This window comes from Lathamus discolor, chromosome 4 (genome assembly GCF_037157495.1).
Source record: "Lathamus discolor isolate bLatDis1 chromosome 4, bLatDis1.hap1, whole genome shotgun sequence".
In the NCBI taxonomy this organism is placed as follows: Eukaryota; Metazoa; Chordata; class Aves; order Psittaciformes; family Psittacidae; genus Lathamus; species Lathamus discolor.
The window spans coordinates 67,821,763-67,844,499 of record NC_088887.1 but is presented as its reverse complement, the minus strand read 5'-3'; the positions used below and the strand labels follow the sequence as shown (position 1 = coordinate 67,844,499).

At 35.9% G+C, this 22,737-nt stretch overlaps 1 protein-coding gene and 1 long non-coding RNA gene across 3 annotated transcripts in view; one reads left to right on the top strand and one right to left on the bottom strand.

The window, feature by feature from the left end:
- Positions 1-22,737, top strand: part of MYO16 (myosin XVI) — a 369,554-nt gene that overhangs the window by 267,049 nt on the left and 79,768 nt on the right. The window contains exons 21-25 of the mRNA XM_065677940.1: positions 275-347; positions 8,019-8,171; positions 8,744-8,944; positions 19,318-19,393; positions 21,087-21,256. Coding sequence (XP_065534012.1) covers positions 275-347; positions 8,019-8,171; positions 8,744-8,944; positions 19,318-19,393; positions 21,087-21,256 — 673 coding nt within the window. The remainder of the gene's footprint in view (positions 1-274; positions 348-8,018; positions 8,172-8,743; positions 8,945-19,317; positions 19,394-21,086; positions 21,257-22,737) is intronic.
- On the bottom strand, positions 564-1,683 carry LOC136012706 (uncharacterized). 2 transcript variants are annotated; one of them, XR_010611914.1, is made up of 4 exons: positions 1,566-1,683; positions 1,300-1,324; positions 937-984; positions 564-702 (listed from the first exon to the last, which is right to left on the bottom strand). It is a non-coding gene; the product is annotated as an uncharacterized LOC136012706 (long non-coding RNA). The 2 variants fall into 2 exon arrangements; XR_010611913.1 differs by lacking the exons at positions 564-702; positions 937-984 and adding an exon at positions 1,001-1,033.

The following is a 22,737-nucleotide window of genomic DNA, read 5'->3' as shown; positions in this document are numbered from 1 at the left end:
TAAGAATATATTTTTTTTCCTTCTTTTACATATTTAGTTTTCAAAGTTTCTGCCAGAACAATTTCAGACCCGGCCTTTATTTATGTTTGATGTAATAGGTGGTAGTTAGAATTTTAATTCTGTTGTATGCATGGTCTGCTTGTGTATTTTGAACTGTGTTTTTGAAATACAGCCTGTTTTCATCCTAGAACATAAATACTTTTGTCTGAAACAAGTGTATTATTCTCTTGCTTGAATTCTTATTATTGGCAATATCTTTTTTTTTTTTTTCCAGCGACCAAGTATTTGAAATTGGAGTGCTGGATATTTTTGGATTTGAAGAATTTCAGAAGAATACTTTTGAACAGGTATGTGGTTATATTTTGCTGAATTTACTGTAATTGTTAATGCTGATTCTTCTATTAAGGTTTTGGGGTTTAGCCAAAACAAGTGTTTTGATTAGAATATAAACATACATGGAGACAAAAATTTGCTTTTATAATATTTTTTACCCATTCTGTTTACATGGAGGTGAATTAAAACCCAGGCTTTGGACAGTTATGTATAATTTTCCAAAGAATCTAGTAAACATTTACCATGATGATTTGGAAGAGGGGTAGTATCAGCACTGAAAGATTATCAGAGGAAAATACTTAGCGTTGTCTGTTTCCGTGCTTGTGGAAGTGATATTTCAAATAGGTCAGTGAGGACAATACAGTGGGGCTGGAAGAAAGATCAAAAGGTTTTCAGATGCCTTGGAGAAAAAAATGAACAAATGAGCAAAAATGCTAAGTTCCATTCCTGGCAGATTCACCTTTGTATGACTTTTTAACACGTGACTTTTTAAAAAATTGAATTACATCCACAGAAAATAAAATAAACTTTAGCTCACTGAATGCTTAAAAATACATTTAAATATAAAACATTTTTTTTATAATTATGGAACTGTTTGCCCACCTTCAACATTACTGTCTGAACACCGAAGCTCTTGGGAATTACATATTCCTGAAAGCATTAGTAATTCGTCTAAGTTATTGTTCAGTTTTCATTCATTCTGTAATGCAGCAGAAGAAAAATGAAAGCATAGAACAGAATAGAAAATCAAAGCATAGAAAATAATAGAAATGGCATCAGCAACAACAAAGGGCCTGTTATTGTTTGAAATCAGAATTTGCCCCTTCATCTCAGCAGTCCATTGTTTTATGGCTCAACATTCTAGTGAACTAAAAGTCATAGAGCCACATTACTTCAGTTTGTGTAGCATGTTTACATTGCTACCTAGTTTCCAAATGTTTGAAAGTACAAACAGGGTAAGCTTACCTCTGCATTCAAAAAAACCATGAGACTGAAAGAAAAAAAGTAATAAGTAATTTATGATTTCTGCATAGCAAACATGATAATTTCAAAGTCAGCTTGGCATTTTTATTTTTTTTTTCTAAAATAATATTTTTCAAGAAACACTTAACTGTCCTTCCACCTGGACTGAATGCATTTTGTTGAGTAATATTGAGTAATACTCTGAGTCATTACCTCAGAAACTACTGAACTGCATTTCTGAAAAGATAGAATAAGGGTAAAGGATTTACCAAGTTCATTTTTATGTGAACACTGTAATTCCTGAAGTGATGGGTTGCAATATTGATGAAGAGAAGCAGTTTGTATCTCCATGTGGCACAATGTAAACATGCAGACAAACCCAAACCAGCTTGCACTTCAAAGCTTGAGCTGTCTAGCAGCTTAGCCTAGTTCAGTACTCTGCCTGGGCTCGTTAACCCTGATGATAAATAAGCTTGCTAGCCCAGATAGGGTCCTCATGAAAAACATTGCATAATGTCTGCAAGCATGCACAGTGTCAAGGCCTGTGATTGCAGAACATTAACTTTAAATATTCCAGCCAAACAGTGGAGAAGCCATAAAAATTACTTTTTCATCACATTTAGATGAATGTATTTAAAAATGGCATCAAAAACAGTTATCTGGGGAAAATGAACCTTTTGTTTCAAATTAGTGTAAGACAAGGCATTCTTTGTGATATCTGCCTGCTTTCTTGGAAAAAAAATACAGCTCTTTTCAAAAAAGATTAAAACCTCCTGATTGCCCAAATCTGGGGACATTCTAAGCAGCTGCATGATTTTTTCAGGTGCTTCGAATCAGGTCAGTTGATAGTTTTATATCATCATTAAGAGACTAACTTTATTTTAATAGACTGTGTTTGAAGACAGTTCAAGAGGAGAGATCTGGATAAACCAGGTAGAATAACTTGTGCAATCTACTGAGTGTGTTGGAATGACAAAGCATTAGAGTATTGAAATGTCAAAGGCAAATGAGAATTGGTCTAGGAATGCTTCATGAACAATGCATAGGACAATAGATGTCAAAGAACTAGACAAGTAAGGTTAATTATGTCTACACTACGAATTTGGTAACTTCTGAAGGCAAAATGATGTGACTGACAGCTTGCAAGGAGAAAAGTTTTATAGACGGTTACAAACAAGGCATTAAAAGTTAAAAACAGTATTAGTTAAGTGCTCAGTTTTCCTTGTACTTGGTGAACATTAGTAAGCCTTCATTTTATAGAACATGTGTGATACGTTATATAACAGAAATAGAACATATAATTATAAAATAACAGTAAATAAGTGTATGGAATAAGTGAGCAGAGTTATGATTGGTATGAAATATGGTATGAAATTGATATGAAAATTGGCATGAAATTCAGGTATGTAATGTAAAGCTGAAATTGAGGGGGCAGTGTTTTGGAAGTCACAGTCTGAGGGAGTCATTGGTTAATACAGATTAAAAGCTTCTGATATACCAGGAATAAGTGAGTTACTGCTCATCAGCTGAGCTATGTTAAATGACTGCAGAACACTTTAGCTCACCCCAGCTGCAACCTACAGTAATTTCCTAGCAGTGATCATTAGCTTGGGAACAGCATTTTCATAGAACAGCTGCTTACCCTCTGTGCTAGAACAGCTTTGCATACAGCCACACTGGAACATGGTCAGAAGTAAGCACAGATTTGACTATTTGACTATCCTGTTATATGCAGAAATGGCCTTCATTTTGTGACCATTTCAGGGAATGTGAGTGCTCTACCAAAAATTGCAGTGACAGCTTTAAATGTTAGTTTTCAATGTTTTCTTAGGTTTCTTTGTTTAATTTGTCACAGTTTAATCTGCACTCCTTTAAAAGTAGAAAATGTCAGCTTCTCTTCTGGTAGAGTTTAAAACTAGGTTATATCTTATTCATGGTTCCTTCACAGCATAAGTCCAAATAGTGCAGTCAAGGAATGCTGTGATCTTCATTATACCTTTATGCTTTGTATTCTTTAACCACAAGCTCATGCAATGCAACTGGAAAGGCCTCATAGCCAAGGAACATAATAGTGATAAGCAAGAAGGGAGGTTAACAGATTGTCCTGTACCATTTTCCTCTAGTTGTTTCTAAGAAACAGCTATGTATTACAGCATAAGAACCAGAGATTAGAACAATGAGAGTAGCTTTTCTTCCCCCTGCTGAAAGTTAGGTCATTTCTACACAAATGAAGGCTTGTAGTTGTGAAAGCATTATAAAGAGCAATAATGCGGTTAAATAAAATAGTCTAGTAGTCTTTCCTCTCTGATGAGAGTAAGTAGTAAACTGAAATAGCATTTAGCTCTTGCTAAACAATGTGTTTAGCTCTTGCTTGGTATTTTGCCCCTATAGACCTCTTAAGTTTCGCAGAAGAAAGTGTGTGTGTGTGTATATGTATATATGTATGTATGTATGTATCTCCTCCTTTTTTGGGGAAATATAAGTGACTTATCTGAATTAGGACCACAGGTCACTGGAACAGTCAAGTGTCTCTTGACTCCTATTCAACAGTATACCTACTGAAGCATGTGTGCATTATCAGTGTGGTGCAGTTGAGCACCGGGAGAGGCATGGCTCCCATGGCAGCTCTGTGCAGTGCATCTCTCATGGTAGGAGCTAGCTAGCCCCAAGAATACAGAGAATTGCCTGACCTGCTCAGGACTTCAGAGTCAGTATAGTGAGGTAGAAGAGCTTCTACAACCCATCTGTGTTCACAGCAATTTTTGCCAACATTTATTATTAGGTGTGGTAGGTTTTCACATCTCAACATGTTATTTGCTTAGTTGACCCTGCTGAAACTTCATTTAATTTCATCATGTGACTTTTCCTACCCAAAACAGACGTAACAGATTAATTTTTATTAAATTGCATTGCCTCAGACATTAGACCACTTCAAGCTATCCATATGTAAGTTTATGTTGCCTATTTTGTAGATGGATGGGTATGAATCAAAGTTTTTAGTTTTTCTTTGTTCTTTTATGGTAGACACGTTGTGGCCAAAGATAAAATAATTTATCTAAAATTGAGATTCCCATATGGATTCAGTTTGTGATTGATTGGTGTAATGCTGCACAAGGACATTTATTAATTGATATCTTACTTTTCCACAGCAGCACCCTTTTTCATCCTACTGTACTTTGTTGCCAGCCAGCAGTATGAGTGAAAAAATCATTTGGAACTATTTCAGTATATTTAATTCCAAACTTTTTAAAGGAAAGACTGTTGTTACCACATTTGTTTGTTTGTTTGTTTAATACTTTTGTATGTACAAAATTAGGTGGTGGACTATTCCACTTTGTTTGAAATTGTGTCCTTTTTAGAGGGGTTTTTCAGATCCTTTTTTGTGGAAGGCTTTTCCAGTGACAGATACCCATAATAAAATTCTAATATACCACTGGGCTCTATTTTACTTTAATTGAGGAACACAGATCAGCTAATGACAACTGACCCCAGAGATGACATGAATTCCTAGTGAAATAAAGTTTTTCTGAAAGAGATAGGGAAGGACTTTTTTTTGTGTTTGAGCTGCATGGAAGAGAAGAAATCTGCATTAGATCCTATTGCTCACCAAAGCAAAGGAAAGGATGTAACAGGTTCTGGTTTTCTTATACATTTATTAAAAATATTCTGATTGGTACTCTACATAAGAAAAGGATGTGGAAATGCTTGGGTAGCAGATACAAAAGGGAACAGTACTTCTGAAGATACTCCTGAAAAATAAGTGATTATCAAGTTAGGCTTACAAATATTTTCTGAGTCCAATGTCATGAAACAGAAGATGGTTCTTCCTTCCATTATCTTAGAATTACATTTGTGAGAAATGCTAGAGCACATCCTTGCAAATTAAACTTGGCATTGTAGCTTCATCATCTCAGCCCATAACATACAACCTGATAGATGTGTTCATATGACAGCTGTAAGTTCTGCTCCATGCTCTGAATCCCTTGAGAGTACTAATCCTTTTGCATGACCAGAGGATGTAAATGAGCTTTTGAAAGGATGTTGACGTCCGTCATTTTCTCACTGATTGACAGTCACAAAGTTTTCTTTTCACAAATTCCCTTTTTGCCTTTTCAGGTAGTTATTTATAAAAAATGAAGAGCAGGAAGAATTCATTAGTCATAGGTGCTTTTCTGTCTTTAAAGTACAGTACAATTTTGGTCTTCTACCTAAATTTAACTTCAGAGTGTACTTAATAGTACTAACTGGTCAAATGTAGTAAAAGAAAGATCAAGTTAACACTGTCTAATGTGATGCATACTTACTGCTTTTACCAAATGCCACTATATCATTTTCCAGATTCTGCAATTTGGATGACACTGCAAGTGGATTGATTAAATACTTGAACAAGATTTTTTTTTCTTCTAATAATATTCTAGAAGTACTTTTTAATGAAGACTTAGACAAGTTGATGGTGTATTTGTTTTCACTGAGCTATGATATTGCGTTAGAATTGGAAAGGACAGATAGAAAGTAGGATTTCTGACAGAAGAGACATACAATGGAGCCAGTAAGAGGCATGCAAAGATCAGTTTAACAGTGTTTAATGACAAAAAGTACCACAGGTTATATTGAATGTTGCTGCAAGGTAAACTAAGTGTACAGTGCTTTAATGGTATCACCACAACATTTGATTTAGTTAAAAATTTCATTGTGTTTTCTTTTACTGCTACAACCATATTTCAATCTAGTTTTCATGGGTGCAACTAAATATATGTTTAAAAAATGTAATTTTCTGAACTTTTCATACGTTTGGTCTGAAAATATGTCAGTGTTTTTTATAATGCTTCGTAAGACATGGAGCAAAAGGGGTTGGGTTAGGAAAAATAGTTCATTTTCATCTGATTTCAACATCTCAGCTGTTTTAATTATGGTGTCAACCTGTGTCAAGCTTTACTTTGAAGAGTTCATTTTATTATCCTTTCCTAGTAGGTTGTATAAAACACTGAAATGAAGAAAGATATGCTCAGAATGTCTTGCTTTTCAGCAGTCCCTGGCTGTCTCCTGATTCTCATTCTGCAGAGCTGTTACAACCACTGCCAGAGAGGGCAGCTTTGGAGCAGCTTGCAGTTTGTATGTCTAATTTGCAGAACCTTACTTCCATTATGGCAAGTCTGCCAATCTGAATGACATACTGACATATTTGTATTACTTAAAAGCACACAAGTGTATGCCATAATGTACTGATCAGTGGAATTTATAAATGTGGATTTTGATTTACCAGCCCAGCGTGTATTATGTATGAATATTTTAACAAAATACTATGCCTTTTACTTTTGGCAGTTAAACCCAATATTTTTTATTAGATCTTTTAATGATATGACTAAAACAGTCTTTCCATTTGGCTTAAATTGTATAGTTTAATAATTTTGCTCTCCAGTCAGGTCCTTGGTAGAGGTACATTTATTGGTTTTATATATTTTAGGAGATTGGCACATGATAAAAAGTAAGCTTGAGTTTATAATGATTTTGCCAACTTTTGTTATAGTAAAATATACCTGTGTAAAGTTAAATGACATGGTTCTCTTAATAACTCATTTCCAAACAAAGGTATACAGAGCACGCATAATTTTAAGGCTGTACATATCCTGTGAAGTTTAAGCTTGTAATGTTATGTCTGCTTTCTAAAATAATACTAAAGTTGCTGTAAAGATTTTGTAATTAGGATTTGAAAAGTGAGCAGTAAAACATACTTTGCCTACCACAAAGTTAAAAAACCTGTCTTTTTCCATAAAATAAATAAATGGTGTTAGTCAATTGTACACTTTCATTGTTAGCAAAATGAGATAACAATCTTCAGGAATCCAAATTATAAAAAATAGGGGGTTTGTTCGAGGTTGTCTTTTGTCTGCACTATTATGCATAGGTAAAGACGGTTAATAACAGACCTTTGGTTGTAAAATTAGGTTTTGTTTTATTTCTTCTTACTGTTATTCACACAAGTCTATTTCATTATATAGCGAGTGCAGGTTGACTATACTAGCATGAGGTGTTAATGGAAAATTCAGGCAACTATTACACATTACTTGGGTTCCTTTCCCTCACTGGGATGTTAAGTGATATAATTTTAGGATGGATCCAAATATTTCATATGTTTGAATATCACTTGCTGGTGGAATTGCTTTTGCACACTTTATTCATGTAAGATGCAGTTTATGGCCAGAAAAATATGTGACTAGTTTAGTCTGAAAAGAGACTGCATGCAAGCATTCCTTGCATCATTCCTTATACAAAGTGTTCTTCCACCCTTTTAGGAGTTTGCTTTCTTCATTTCTTAGTAATAGAGGAGCTTTAGAATTTTCCACTAAAATTTCCACTTCGATAGGAACCATAGAATCATAGAAAGGTTTGGGTTGGAAGGGACCTTAAAGATCACCTAGTTCCAACCCGCTTGCCATGGGCAGGGACATCTTCCACTAGACCCAGTTGTTCAGAGCCCCACCCAACCTGTCTTTGAACAATTCCGGGGATGGGGCATCCACAACTTCTCTGGGCAACCTGTGCCTTCTAGTGCCTCACCACGCTCACAGTTTTCCTAGGGTCTTGGTAATCTATAGTCTGCTTAGAGGCAACACAGAATGGATTGACATTTCATCAAATTCAATATTAGACATGCAGTAAAGCTTTCACTGATGACATTATCCAGTGAAGTTCTAATACTCCTTTTTTTCATTTTACAATAGCTGTGTGTCAACATGACCAACGAGAAGATGCACCAGTACATCAACGAAGTGCTTTTCCTACAAGAGCAAGCAGAATGTGTACAAGAGGGAGTTGCCATGGAAACTGTGTATTCTCTTAGTAACCATACTGCAGCCTTGGATTTTTTCTTTCAGGTAGTTTTCAGATGAATTTTGCACCATGTATATTTATGCACAGTCTCTGTATGTTAGAGTAATACGAACTTTTGCTTTTATTTTCCGATTTATGAATCTGTAGAGAATGTTATGGGTCCAAAGAGACTGTAGAGGGGTTGGTTATAATGGTCCTCACACCTTCAGGGCTAACAGAGCTTTCCAACAGTCCAGAGTTGCCTGTACCAATTCATGAATAGCATTTGTGTATCATGCCATGTTGTTAATGCTGCTGTAGGATTGTTGTGAGCCTGAGAGGTTTTTTGTGTGTGAAGCTAGTTTCTGGAGGATAACATGTAAGAAGAAAGTAGCCCAATCAGTTTCCTAGAAGATCAGCAATAGTTACCGTTTTTGGTAATTATTCCCTACGTTTCTTGCAGAATTATCTGATGTGCATAGCCTTGGAATTACCAGAATATCTTAACCATTTTTTCTTTCCTTTGAGGTGATACATATTTCTGTTTAATAAATTACAAGCTGTGTTACTCCACAAGAAACAACTGAAATTCTATTTCTCCTGTATGAAAAAAGAAAAATCCATTTTTTAATTTCAGAAACCGTCAGGCTTTTTGTCAATGCTGGATGAAGAAAGCCAGTCTATTTGGTCAGTGGAACAGAGTCTTTCTAAACGCATTCAGTCTTACCTGGATGCATCTGACACAAATACAGTATATTGCTCCACAAAAGATGGAAACGGTAACCTTGCCCCAAAGGATCAGGGCTCCACCTTCACTGTTATGCATTATGCTGGGAGGGTAAGTTGTTTGAATGATTGGTTACACAGTTAATGAAAAAGAGTAAACAAAACAAAATTCTACATAGCTTCTCTGACTCCCTGCTGTAAATAACAGTTCACCTTATAATGATGAATTCGCAGAGGACAACTTAGAATGTAAATGCAATATCTAATGCATAAAATACATAGTTTGTATCATATTGTACAGGATTTAGGCTAATTCTGGCTCCTGAATTGTATATTCATTCTAAGCACTTCATGCAGAAGGAGGTGATTCAGATACCTCAGCATAAATGTTTAATGCCATTTTAGTTGGCTGTTGCTTTGCTTTTAGATGTTGTTCCAGAATGGTACAGGTTCCCTGTAGATCATGTGCTATTTACGTAGGTACCTGGAATACCAGCATGCATCTGATAAAAAAACCCATGCAGTTTTCTGTTAGTAGTCATAATCAAAATACATTTTTCTTTTTTTCTTCAAAATCCCCAAACATGCTGTGTTTCTAAGTATGGCTGTAAAGTGGGATGAAAGTTTTGCTTTTGCCTTCCTGCAGTGTTCACTGCAAAAATGTTATCAGTTCTGTTAAATGTGTCTCTTACCCTGTCTTTTTCCAATGCTCTCTCATTTCTACATTGTCTCCACAACCTCTCACAACCCAAAGCAAGCAAAATGGGTACGTGTTTAAGGGGAAAAAATACATATTTTTTTAAACAATCTGAACAGTTTGGTCCCTTCGTGATTAATATGACATGCTGACATTTCTTTCTGCTTTAAGCATGATACTTGAAATGTGCTAATGAAGGTAGATTGTACAGCCACAATACAATGGGGGCTCTTAGTACCACTTTCCCAAATTTCCACTGAAATCAGGTGAGAACATAGACTGAAGGCTGCAGGAATCAGTCTTTACATCTGAACAGCTTGTTCTGTGTCCTTTCATACTTTCCAAGTCTTACGCAGATGATTCCATGAGCTATCCATCCACAGATGGAGTCCCATAAAAACTTTGTATGTAGCACATTTACAAACTGTTTAGCTGCTGTGCCTCAGAACCACCTCGTCGTGATCATATGCACTATGTTGTTTATAAAAACCTGCCATCTCAGTAAAGCTTGCTGTTAGACTTCTTCAGGATTTAGTGGCAGCACGTGATAGGTAGCTAATCACTTCAAAATCCTCCGTGGAAGACAAGTGGAAACTGCAGGTGCTTCAGTATAACCAGACAACTGACACCTGACTGCTCCTCTCTTTACCTAAGCAACAGGCAGAAGAGGTAAGTTCCATGAGCAAGAAATTGATATGATAAAGTCTTTTGATTAGAATGAATATTACAATTCTAAACCAAATGTAATAGCTTTGCTGCTGCTTATTGTGGGAGATACTTAGAGCAACCTTCCCTCATGTAATTTTCTGAGTAGCAAATGCAGGGGGTTTATCTGGTGTGCTGCTAAAAAAATCAGTTTAGATTCAGAAAGGAGTTTTATGTGCTTCCTAAGGTAAGAACACCAGAAAAATAACTGTAATCCATGCTGCTAAAGGTATTGGATGACACACTTTCTCCTATGATGAATATTTTAGGTGGAACAGATTTACAGTGTTGAACACCCAGTCAGTTGACTATTGGTAGCAGATACTCCTATGAGGTATGTTCAAAACTTGTCTCCAAGTTACCAAAACAAGACTTGCCAGGTCTGTCATATCTCAAGGTAACATTATATGTGGTGAGCTCTCCAGAACAGATGAAAAGGTTGGAATGTGCACTCAGGCTTCTTTAACCAGACTGGTGTCCTTTACAGTAATATAGAGAAAGACCTATTTTGTGCCTCCTCATTTGGAAATTAAGTCGATGGAAGTGTTGAATAGTCTGACACAGGCAAATTTATTCCTGCCCAATGATAGAAATGTGGTCATTATGGAAAGGGTTAAGACTATTTGGGTAGTGCTTAAATTCCTAACCTAAATACCCTGAATAACTCCCTGGAGGCTCTTCTTTCATCGTAAGGCCTTCTCTTAGATACAAATTGTTTGCCACAGTTAAGTGGTTTGAATACTTCCACTATTGGGACTTTTCAGTAGGAATGCAGATACGAAGTGGGTACATAATCATACAATGAAGTTTTTGTGAAACTTAGCACTTAAAGAAATAGAGCTAAGAACTGACTGTGGACTCTTGTCCACAAGTCCGTGTGGACTGGTGTTAAATTCCATTTATAAATCTGTTTTATACTTCTTAGGTAAATAAGTATTCATATTCTATTCTGTTCTGTTGTGATTATACAAATTTATAGGAATAGCTCTAAAAGGTTCCACGCACCAAAAAAAGTAGCAAGGCAGCTGCTTCCATGTCAGTTCTCCAAATCACAACCAGAAGAATAAGCACATTTCCTCAAAATGAAAAAAAAAAAAAAAGAAAGAAAATATTGTTCTCTGAAGAAGGACTTCAGTAGGAATTATTAAGATTAAAGTTTCAGGTGCCTAGTACTGAAGCTAAACTGTGAATAGTAAGGAGTACACTTCTCATTAACGTGTGTTTTAGCCTTGCATGGTTGTTTAGAATATTGTTTTTGACCTTGGTTTGACCTTTTCCTAATAATAGTAATGACATTTAATCTAAAAGTATGAACAAATAGACATCTCTCCAAGTAATGTAAATTCACACATTCTTTTGAAGTCAGTGGGGATCCTTTGATTTACATTGGCCAAGGAGCTATTCCTAATTCTTTGCATCCTTATGACAGTAAAATGCTTGACCCTGCCAAAACAGAAAAGTTCCTATGCAAGTGCTTAACTCTCCTTACTTTAACAGTGATTGAGCAAAATCCTTTTAAGAACTTGCATTTTTGATATCTCATGCAACTGTTACCTAGAAATCAGATAGAAATTTCCAGTGATTTATGATGTGTATTTGCATAAAATCTGATTATAGCATTACTGTACTAAATAATGACACAAACTGAGTTTGTTCTGAGACTAGTATGTCTTCATAAATACTTAATATGAAACTCTAGGATTTTAAAACTGCTGATGCCATTTTTTAGACTGTGATGTTACTACATTTAGTAACTTTTTATAAAAGTCATTAGTGCTCCATGAAAATTGTCAAAGGATCAGGTTCTAAAATATATCAGGTTTCATCTGCACTCAAAAATAAGAATTTCATAGGTAAAGTAACGGTATAGTTCAGAAGGTTTTGAGAGCCATTTTTACAGTCTGATATCTACTAAATTAGTATAAAGTAAGTGAAGTATAAAGCTCTCTGTGTCATCACCTTCAGATATCACCGAATTTAAAACAAGGGGGCTTGATTTTATTCTCACCACGATTTTTCACCAATTGTAACTCCTTTAACTTCGTAAAGCTACTCATTATTTACATGAGTATAACTGAAAGATGAATAAGATCCAGAGGGTAGAAAAAGAATTACCAGTTAAATGTGACAGGTAATTGAACACAAAATTTTTCACTTCTAGGCTTAACCATTTATATTCAGGTGATGCATCTAGGCCGATGTTTGTGGAAGAAATCACACTAAATGCAGGCTCTGTGTTAGAAGTTGAAGGCAGACATCCTGATAGGTAACAAAAGGTGTGAGTGCAGTGTAGTTCACAGTCAGTATGAAACAGCTGCTACTCTGAGTCATCTAGAGGGCAAAATAAAGGTAATATTCTATGTTGGCCCTGGTATGAATCTCATCTGGACCCTTGTAATTTGGGCTCCTTCTCATCAGTAGTTTGTGTATGTAGTTTGAAGCCCAGAGAGAACTGGGTTCGTATCTTTACTCAGAACCTTACAGTAGCTATTTTAGCAACTCATAAGTGCAGTTATACTAGAAAACACAGCTATTAGAAATACTGCCTTCCTGAAAAGGCCTACTTTTGTGTATTTAATTGAGATTGACAGACAGCCTTTTGTGAGCAAAACTGGTATCTTTAGCTTTATATTTTGAGAGAATTACAGCTGATACAGACATGTCCATGCAGTTTTAAAGATTTCTACCATGTTCATACCTTAATGTTTTGTATCAGGATACTCACAGATTTTTTTATTTTTTTTTTTCCACAGTCAAGTCTTTTTGATTGCTTGTGGTCATGCATTGTCAGGTATCACCCATCCCCTTAGATTTTATGGTCACTAGTTTTAACTAGGACTGCACATGCCATATTATTGATCCAAGCCTAATGAGCCTTAGACCATTCCAGAAAACAGTACTGAGAGAAAAAGAGAAGAGATAATGAGTCAGAAGTGAAAAAAAGAAAGCATGAGGTTGAAGTGAAAAGAAGAAGGGGTATGAGAAAAGGCTCAGAGTAATGTGTAAATTAAAAAACAGCAAACCCAAAACAACAAAGAATTCGGAATTCATACTTGATTTTCTGGCAGAAGCAATACTTTAAGAAAATCTGTATATATGATGTTATTCTGAGAGACCTATGATTCTTTTCTTACTTTCTTTACTGTTTTGGAATGAAGAAAGTGGAATAAGATTGGAAAACAATATACGCAAGTCATCTCCTGCACATAGAAGAAATCAGTGGAAGTCAGTAAGCTTTTCAGTGGAAGCTGAGAGAGAATACTGCATTACACAAATGTGACAGAATGATCCTGTGGAAGAAAGAAAAAGACTTCGTTTATCTTGAATTTTACTTTTATGCCTGTACGCCGCTAAATCTGTCTTTTTCTGCATGAGCAATGTGATATATTGCTGATGAACATACATGAACATGTTTAGCAAAGGCCACTGTGAACATTAGTACTTTATCCTACACCTGGGTCGTAGCAATCCCAGGCACAGCTACAGATTGGACAAAGAAGAGATTCAGAGCGGCCTGCGGAGAAGGACTTGGGGGTGCTGGTCGATGAGAAAACGAACACGAGCCAGCAGTGTGCGCTTGCAGCCCAGAAAGCCAACCGTATCCTGGGCTGCATCAAAAGGAGCGTGACCAGCAGGTCGAAGGAGGTGATCCTGCCCCTCTACTCTGCTCTTGTGAGACCTCACCTGGAGTATTGTGTGCAGTTCTGGTGTCCTCAACATAAAAAGGCCATGGAACTGTTGGAACAAGTCCAGAGGAGGGCCACAAGGATGATCAGGGGACTGGAGCACCTCCCGTATGAAGATAGGCTGAGGAAGTTGGGGCTGTTGAGCCTGGAGAAGAGAAGGCTGCGTGGAGACCTCATAGCAGCCTTCAGTACCTGAAGGGGGCCTATAGGGATGCTGGGGAGGGACTCTTCGTCAGGGACTGTAGTGACAGGACAAGGGATAATGGGTTAAAACTTAAAGAGGGGAAATTTAGATTGGATATAAGGAGGAAATTCTTTCCTGTGAGGGTGGTGAGGCACTGGAATGGGTTGCCCAGGGAGGTTGTGAGTGCTCCATCCCTGGCAGTGTTCAAGGCCAGGTTGGATGAAGCCTTGGGTGGGATGGTTTAGTGTGAGGTGTCCCTGCCCAAGGCAGGGGGGTTGGAACTAGATGATCTTGAGGTCCTTTCCAACCCTAACTATTCTATGATTCTATGATTATATTAAGTGTTTTATTTTATCTCCCAGTTTTAATTTTGCAGCTGAACAGAACCCTACAATGCCTTGACACATTATGAGTTTCTTGTAAGAGCTATTTAATGTCTTGGTATCTGAGTGCTGTAAGACAAAAAGCTTATCTGTTCTGCTCAGGCAGAAGAATGATTTAGGTTTTGTGTGACTTAAAAAAAAAAATAAAGAAATTAGTGGAAGGCTTTATCTGAAGGTTGTTTAGCACATTTCCTTGAACACTGGCAGTCTGATCTGGAAAAATTCTGCTCATCTGGGGCATTGCTTTGTTTTCTGATGCCTAAATATGAATGTGGGTACTCTCAGCTGCTTCTCATAGAGACTGCCTGTGTGGCAGCACTATGAGAGGAGAGGCATGCCAGTTCCATACTGCAGGCTTGCCTTGAGGAAGCAAAGTGGTTTATGGGTGCAGTTGATCAATGCATCTGAACATCAGCTAAAACTATACTAAGAATGTGTAATACTGAATTTCTAGCTACTTCTATTGATAAAATTAACATTTGCATTGTGGGCTCTAACACAAATGAAGGGCTTCGCTTGAATTATATTTCTGAAATGCCAGTCATGATTTTTGAAGAATAACATTCCATCACCAAACTTTCTTGAGGACTCAGAGTTCTTTTTTTTTTAATTTTATGGAAGAATGAACATATCACTAAGTAAATCAGAAATATATTGTCTTAGCATAATGCCAAGAGATACAGCTTTACCTAATAGTGATATTTAACATACCAGTGTTCAGATAATGAGCTATTTGCCCCATTGTTCATGTAGTCTGAATAATAGGTTGTCATAATTTAAGCTTTCTGCAGTTTAAATTTATACTTGGATTTACAAATCAGATAAACTGCTTGTCATTGTTTGCCTTGCCACTGTTTTGACTTACAGTACTGTGATAAACCAATCAGATCTAAAGACCAACTTCTTTGCTCTATAAACCGGTGTACATAATGTCCTTTTAGTGCAAATCAATGTTCCATTTCTCAGCTATGTGCATTTCAAAAATACCTCTCAGCTGTCAGCTCACCTTCACAAAGGCAGTCTTTTAAATGCCTTATGTATCCCAGGCAGACTCTGAAACTGAACCTCTAAATCAAAAGACAAAAGGAGATGGATTAATCAATAAGGATGCTTTCATTTTCTCTATTTTCTCCCCAGGCTGAATCCCCAGACGTAACAATCAAATCAGTCTAGTCTAAGCTATACCAGGGCCTATAAAGGTTACTTGACAAAGATTTTCACACAGACAAGATAGTCATCCTTTATTTCCCTTTCTCTCACTCTTTCTTTCTTTATGTAGACTTGATTTTGGACTTTCACTTAAATTACAAAGTATTAGAACACTTCCCTCCATCCTCCTGTTTTGTTTTGAAGTATTTGCTGGTTTCAGGATGCTACTATTTCTATCGCTGTGTTAAAATAAGACCTTACAGACTATATAACATTATTTGCTTCACTCATTGCTTAACAAGACTTGTTTTGGAAGGGTGACAGGCCCAGTCATCATGCAACATTCAAACATTTAAATAACATCACTCACATTTAATGGCAAAAACTTAACAAGTGGCCCTCTGTGCACTGAAATTGTCCTTGGATATGTTCTCAAAAATTTCTCTTTTAACTATATGAACTAATTAGTTTCTTATTAACTAAATTGAACAACACATAAAAACCTGTGAATTTCTGAGTTACATTTTGTGATTACAATAGTAAAATTTTCACTTTCAACTTTGAATACAACCAGATTAACACTCCGGGTGGCATTTTTTTCTGGCTTGTTTAATGGTTCCTGCTGGATCAGCTGCTAACCATGGGTGCTTTTGGCTTTTCGCAGGATACAAAAACTATTAAAAAAAAGTGAATTTAGATGAATTGATGAAAATTATGTGTAAATGTGGCCGTGTTGACCAAGTATATAGGGAAATCAAAGAAACTTAGATAAAGTCCCTTACCAAAGTCAGATATTATGAGGGGATATTTCAGTTCAGAAGAGAAGAGGTACAATGAAGTAGCATGAGTATAATTAATGAGGTAAAGAGGCAAGAGTATATAAGAGGAATGTGCAGTTCCCAGATAACTCTGTGCACGTTTGAGGTGTGAGCCTCCTGTTTTCTGGGTGTTGTTTTTTTACCTGTTACTTGTATCTGCTAGTTCTCATGATACTAAAACCAGTTATACCAACTTAAATGACCAGAAAAGAGGCTCAAAACAAACAAAATTAAGGTTTGGGTATTTTTGTTTGGTTTGTTTGTTTTTTTTTATTTGCATAGCTAGTAACTAGTGAAACTCATTGCCACAAACTTATACATGCCAAAAATGTTAATGATTTCTGGAAACAGACACTAGAGGAAATGTCAGTCAAGAGGCATTAAACACAAAGATGAGATACAGCCTGCAGGTCAAGAGCTGCCTCAAGGGGCAGAGCCCTGGAAGCTGAGAGGGGAACTGGTGGGAGGCAGGATGGAAATATTGCTCGATATTTTTTCCCTAAATATCCAGGACTAGATGAATGTTCATCCTGTCCCACTGTCCCTGTGCTTAGGTTAAGGTTTCTTCCTTTCTGAACTTAAATCAAGAATGAAAGCAAATCCAATCACTTTCTTGCTTTAATCTGTTTTGATGAAATAAAATGCAGTGTGGAATTGAGCACTTTTCTTTTTTAATAAAAATAGTTCAGATAGATAATACCTGGAGATTTTGTTTTGTTTGGTTAACACAGACACATAGGTTTACATAGTCTGCCCCAAAGAGTACATCATGTAAAGCAAGATAAGAGCAAACAGCTGCAATAAAGAGAAGTGAGATAAGCAGTATGTTTTATTATACTGGAGCCATGATCTAAGTGAGTGCATATTTCCTGACTGAATCATGTAATATTTATTTGGTTTTCTTCTGCTTGGAATAACTATCCACTGTGCTTGAGTGCCAGTCAGTGCACAATTTTGGCCAGGTTTACTTTAAAAAAACAGTGCAAGAGAACTGAGGGAAATATATGTGCTTTAGGCAAAGTGCTGTGTAGGTTGGCATCTCTGAGGGCAAGTTTAAATTAACAAAACTGGCAGCTAGAAGAGGACTTCTTTCTTTTTCTCTTTTGTGGGACTGGCAGTGAATGTGGAACCCTAGAGTGCCATTTCATTGAGTCAGTTTTCATGTCTTTAGGCATTGAATTAATTTACCAAGTCTGTGGGAAAACTGTCAGAGAATTAGCAATTTCTTCATAAAAGGGAATCCTACTAACTTTTATATGTTTTATGTGATATGAGATATGTCTTATGAATATAGTTCTAGGAGCTGGTGATGTATTATACCAGCACCAGTACTGAAACTTCTTCCTGTTTCTGTTTAGGTACTTAATCATAGTATAGTGTCTCCCACTGCAGTAGTTGCCTATTCTTCCCACCAATACTAACTCTTTTCCTCTAATTTATTCAAAGACACTTAATTAGGAACTGGCATTATGGATTTGTGGAAGAAGTTGTGTTAATTATCTTTTGTAGACCACTATGGTAAAACATTTACTTTAAATACACTAAAAGCACTTAATAGTATACTTAAATTATTCTAATAGTTTGCTAACTATGTTGTATGTTCTTTGGAGATGCAATTAGAAATTTATAGAACATTGCATCTATCACAGACAAAAACATTTTTCTATTGTTATACCTTTTGTATGTCAGGTGTCATAGTAATTACATCATTTGGCAATTACTAACTGTAACAGATTATACACATACAAGTCATATAATCACTTTCATGAGTAAGATAGCATTACATAATTGTCAAATGACCCAATGGAAAACAAAATTAATGCACTGATTAGTAGTGCTAATCTTCATTACACATTTACAGCTCTATTAAATGTACAAGGATAAAATTTCCCCAGATATCTAAGGGGCTTAAGATAGAAACAGATCCAGTAAAAAACTTTGAAAGAGCTTTAGATAGAAACATGGCCCCAAGGTAAATAATACCAAACTGTATTTTAAGAAGTTCACATTAAGCATATGCCTAATCCTAGAGGTGCTACAATTATAATTTTCTTCCTGTTTAACTTAAAAATTCCCTTTGGTTTCTACTGATGTGCAACCTGGAGCTGCTTATATCTAAAGCCTGTAAATGATCTACTTGTTTGTCTTCCATGCCCATAAAAAGTAAAAAAAAAAAAAAAACAAACTAGCCTCAGGGTTTCTTAATTTCTTCATTTTATATGTACCCTCAGGAACTCTAGCTAGAGATTTGAATTTTGTCCACTTCTCAGGGTGCTCACCACATGTGTTAGAGTTTATCTGCAGTCAGATGACATGGAGTGACAATCCAGCTGTTCTTGAAATTGTGACCTCAGGCAACTAATGTGATCCAAAATCCCTTTGTGTGCAGTTGATAGAAAGGTAAATGGGATTTGTATATAACCTATTGACTGAACTTGCCTCCAAGATTTCCATGGCTGGAACTTGTGGTATGAAGTGGGACTCAGATTGCTTCATGAGTGTTTTATCACAGTCAATGTGGACAGTTTCCTGCTGGCAAGGAGAAATTTGATGATGATTCTACAGGAAAAGTGATGTTTAAGTCACTGTCTTCTGCACTACACTACACTTTTAATTCAAAGTTTTTCATTGTGGAAATGTTTGAGTCAGCCTGATGAAATTTGTGGATTCTTGCAGAGACAAAATGTTTAGCAACCAGTGTTTCTGGTTAGTATTATTAGCATTAAGAAAGAAACAAAAGACGCTACCTGGTGCTAACCTTTAGCTGTTGAGTGGGAAAAAAATATATCTTCATTTCTATTGCTGTAAGATTTTAAAAAGGTGTATTGGTCATTACTAATGATGTCACAATATTTTGTTATAGGTTACTTATGAAATCGCTGGTGCGATAGAAAAAAATAAAGATACCCTTTCACAAAATCTTGTATTTGTAATGAAAAGTAAGTAAATGGTTTTGTGGTTGCTGTTGTTGTTACAAATTAAAATTAACTTTAAATTTTATTTTAGTTTCAAGAGAAAATTATATATCACAGAATCACAGAATCCTTCCAGTAAAAAAACCCATCATCTTTTTGATGATCTTAACCTTTTTGCTCTGATTTAGAAAGACTTTAGAACTAATGAACAGAAAGCATCTTCATAATGTGATGTGTTGTAAAGAGCAAGAAAGGTATAGTCTGACAGATGAGTATGACTTAAGGAATCATTGGTATGAATTAAAACAATATAGGAAACAAGATATAGGGAAAGGAAATTAGGCTCCCAAAATCATAAAGACTGCAGTGGTATGCGCTTCACTGCTTGAGTACCTTTCTAAAAGCAGGAACTTGTGGGCGTTCTTATGTTTTTCAGTGAATAGATACAAATGTCCATTGACATACAAAATTAAATACCTTCCCATGTGCATTTTATATAATTATGCCTAATAATAATAATAATGCATCCCAGTTTGTTAATTAATGATTCATAATTAGATTATTAAAACCCCCAATTGTTTACCCATTCTGTGAAAAAAACCAAACAGTCCTCAGGGATATGTATGTCAGTGTATCTTGAGGTGTTATCTGTCTTTCCTTCAGCCACTGCAGAGTCTTTAGTATATTATATGCTTATGTTTTATTTGTCTTCCAAATCAGCCCCACTGTTACAATGTGTTGGGTTTTACTTTGAGGTTAGTTAAACTCTCTAGTAAAATAATGAATGCATTTTAAAGGCAAACTGTGTGCATAAAGGATGAAGAAAGAAATAGAAGAACTTATCTTGAATTTATTCCTATTGATAATAGTTTTAGAGACATCCTGGTTCTTGTTATTGGGAATTTACATGATAATCTCCCAAATAATGTAAGAAAGTATGGCGACTTCAAGGATGTTCTACAGGAGAGAACACTCTTCCATTCTCTCATGTAGTCTCCTTTCACGCTTTCATTGCTATTTCTTGTAATATCAGCTATGTAACTGTTAAAAGGGGCTAATGGAGGATTGGATTGGAAATAAAATATTTGATATGCTGAGAGTGAGTGTATACATAATGAAGTCACAATAACAACAATTATAATTAATGGGAAAATTCTGAAGGCAAAATATTTACAAGCATGTAGGTCATCTAAGGGCTTAATTCCTTTTTTAAGTGATTTAGGATTAAAACCTATTGGTTGTTAGTGACATATTTCCTTTAGGGTCAGTTTTATAAGTTATGTAGACATATAACTTAAGTGCATGTTTGCTTTGATTTTCATTGCATTTGGTATAATTGGTCAAAACTTAAATATGCTAAAAAAAAGTAATTTGCATATATGTGTAAGAATGTGGAACGTACCTATCTGACAAATCAGGAGAGACTATTAACATAGGTTTTATTTGTTTTAATTTGAAGGATATTATTTTAATGCTTTTCCTAATGCCACTTATTATATTTACCCATATTTTAAAGTATGGAGCTTTACTGTGTCTACTGATTGTGATGAAATTTTTTCAAGTATTGGCTTAACTGACATAATATAATAAGTTTATCAGTTTGTCCACTTATTTAAGTGTTTCCTACTATATGTCTTTTAACTTCCAAATACAATTTATATTATTTTCTAAGTTGTATTTTATCTTAATGCATTAATTTCTTCTTTTATTTTCCCAGCCAGTGAAAATGTGGTCATCAATCAGTTGTTCCAGTCCAAGCTGACACAAACTGGATCACTTGTTCCTCCATATCATTCCCTTAAAGTCAAAGGGTGTAAAACAGCTTTGCTAAAACCATCAGTAACGTCTGCAAATGGAGAAGCAAAGAAATACATTGAGCTCAGCAAGGTAAGAAGATGGCTCTCTCTGCTCTTTGCTCCTTGAAGATTTTTCTTTTACTTTGACATTTCTGAAAGCTCCTTGTTCTCTGCTTCATTCTCTGTAGTCATTACACTATTAAAATAATTTAATACTAAAGGAATAGTGAGAACTAACAGGTTATAATTTACTAACACTAAATGCTGGTTCAAGAGTCTCTTTCTTGGGCCCGCCGAGCTGAAGGTTGGGCAAGACAGTGAGGTCCCTTCAAGCCTGACTCATTTGAATCATGATTTTGTGATTCCATGATTTAGCAGTGGATGCAATATTACTGATTTTTGGCTGTATAGCAACACTTCTTTGTTTTGTCTCCTTGGCTGACTTAATGATGAATAGTTAAGTAAATTAAGACATAGGACGAGAAAAATAAAACCTCAATGTCTTTATTGTGTTAACCTGAGACAATTTCTGCAAAAGGTATTTTGTGTCATTTTGTATGATCAACCTCGTACATTTTTGCAAACATTGTTATTTTAAATAGAGACTTTCGTGTACTTTTTCCAGTCAATTTAAAATCAAATCAAACTCTCCCCATTTCTGAACTTGTCTCTCTTTCTGCTAAGTCACCCAAAAAAAAAGCTTAAAAATAAAAAAAGGGGGAGCCTATAAGAAAATTAATTGTTCATGTCATATGGACCATCTCTCTTGAGGAGCAGTAGCAGAATTTGCTGAGTCCATTCTTGACAGAGCTTTGGAATTCCTTCTTCTTCTAGAAAAGAAGCAAGCACTTCTCATAGTACATCAGCTGCCTCACCAGGCTTCTTGAATCTTCAAACTCTATTTTTGGCTTACAGCTGCATAAAATTGATTCTGTCATGGGATTAAGGAGCCTGCGCTCATGTGTCATTGTAGAAGGCTTTATGCAAGTGCATCCATAGAATAGCAATGGGATTTATAGCCCCCCTGCTGGTAGTAGCGTAATTCCTGTCTACTGTTCTTGTCAGTAATCTCAGTGGAAAAACTTAAGTTGAAGTGAATAATGTTGGTTTAAGGCTATATTTAGCAAACAGCTGAGGTGTCACAAGGTGCCTTAAGGTGCCTTTCCACTATCGTAAGAGCTTCCTAGAGGAAGCTTCCTTAGGCTGTGAAATAGATCCTAGCTCCACACATGGAAGGAAATATGAAAACCACATTGAAGAAGCCTAATCAAGCCACTGGGAAGCACCACACAGCTGGGATCTCTCAAACTGTGAGGTTTTTAATCACTCCAGAATAGCTTTTAAGCTGGAATTACTCTCTTGAGAGAAGACATATTCAAATTCCTTTACAAGAATGATAAATTAAGTTGGAAATTCCAGATTCAGTGAGAATGCTCTAAACGTTTAGGTAATAGATGGAAGGTGGGAAGAAATTCACCCTTAATCTCTCCACAGAGACAAGGATGGCTTGGCTTCTCAAAGGTAGGCTTTGAGGAGAGCTGTGCAGGTGAGACAGAGCATCACTTAGTCTGT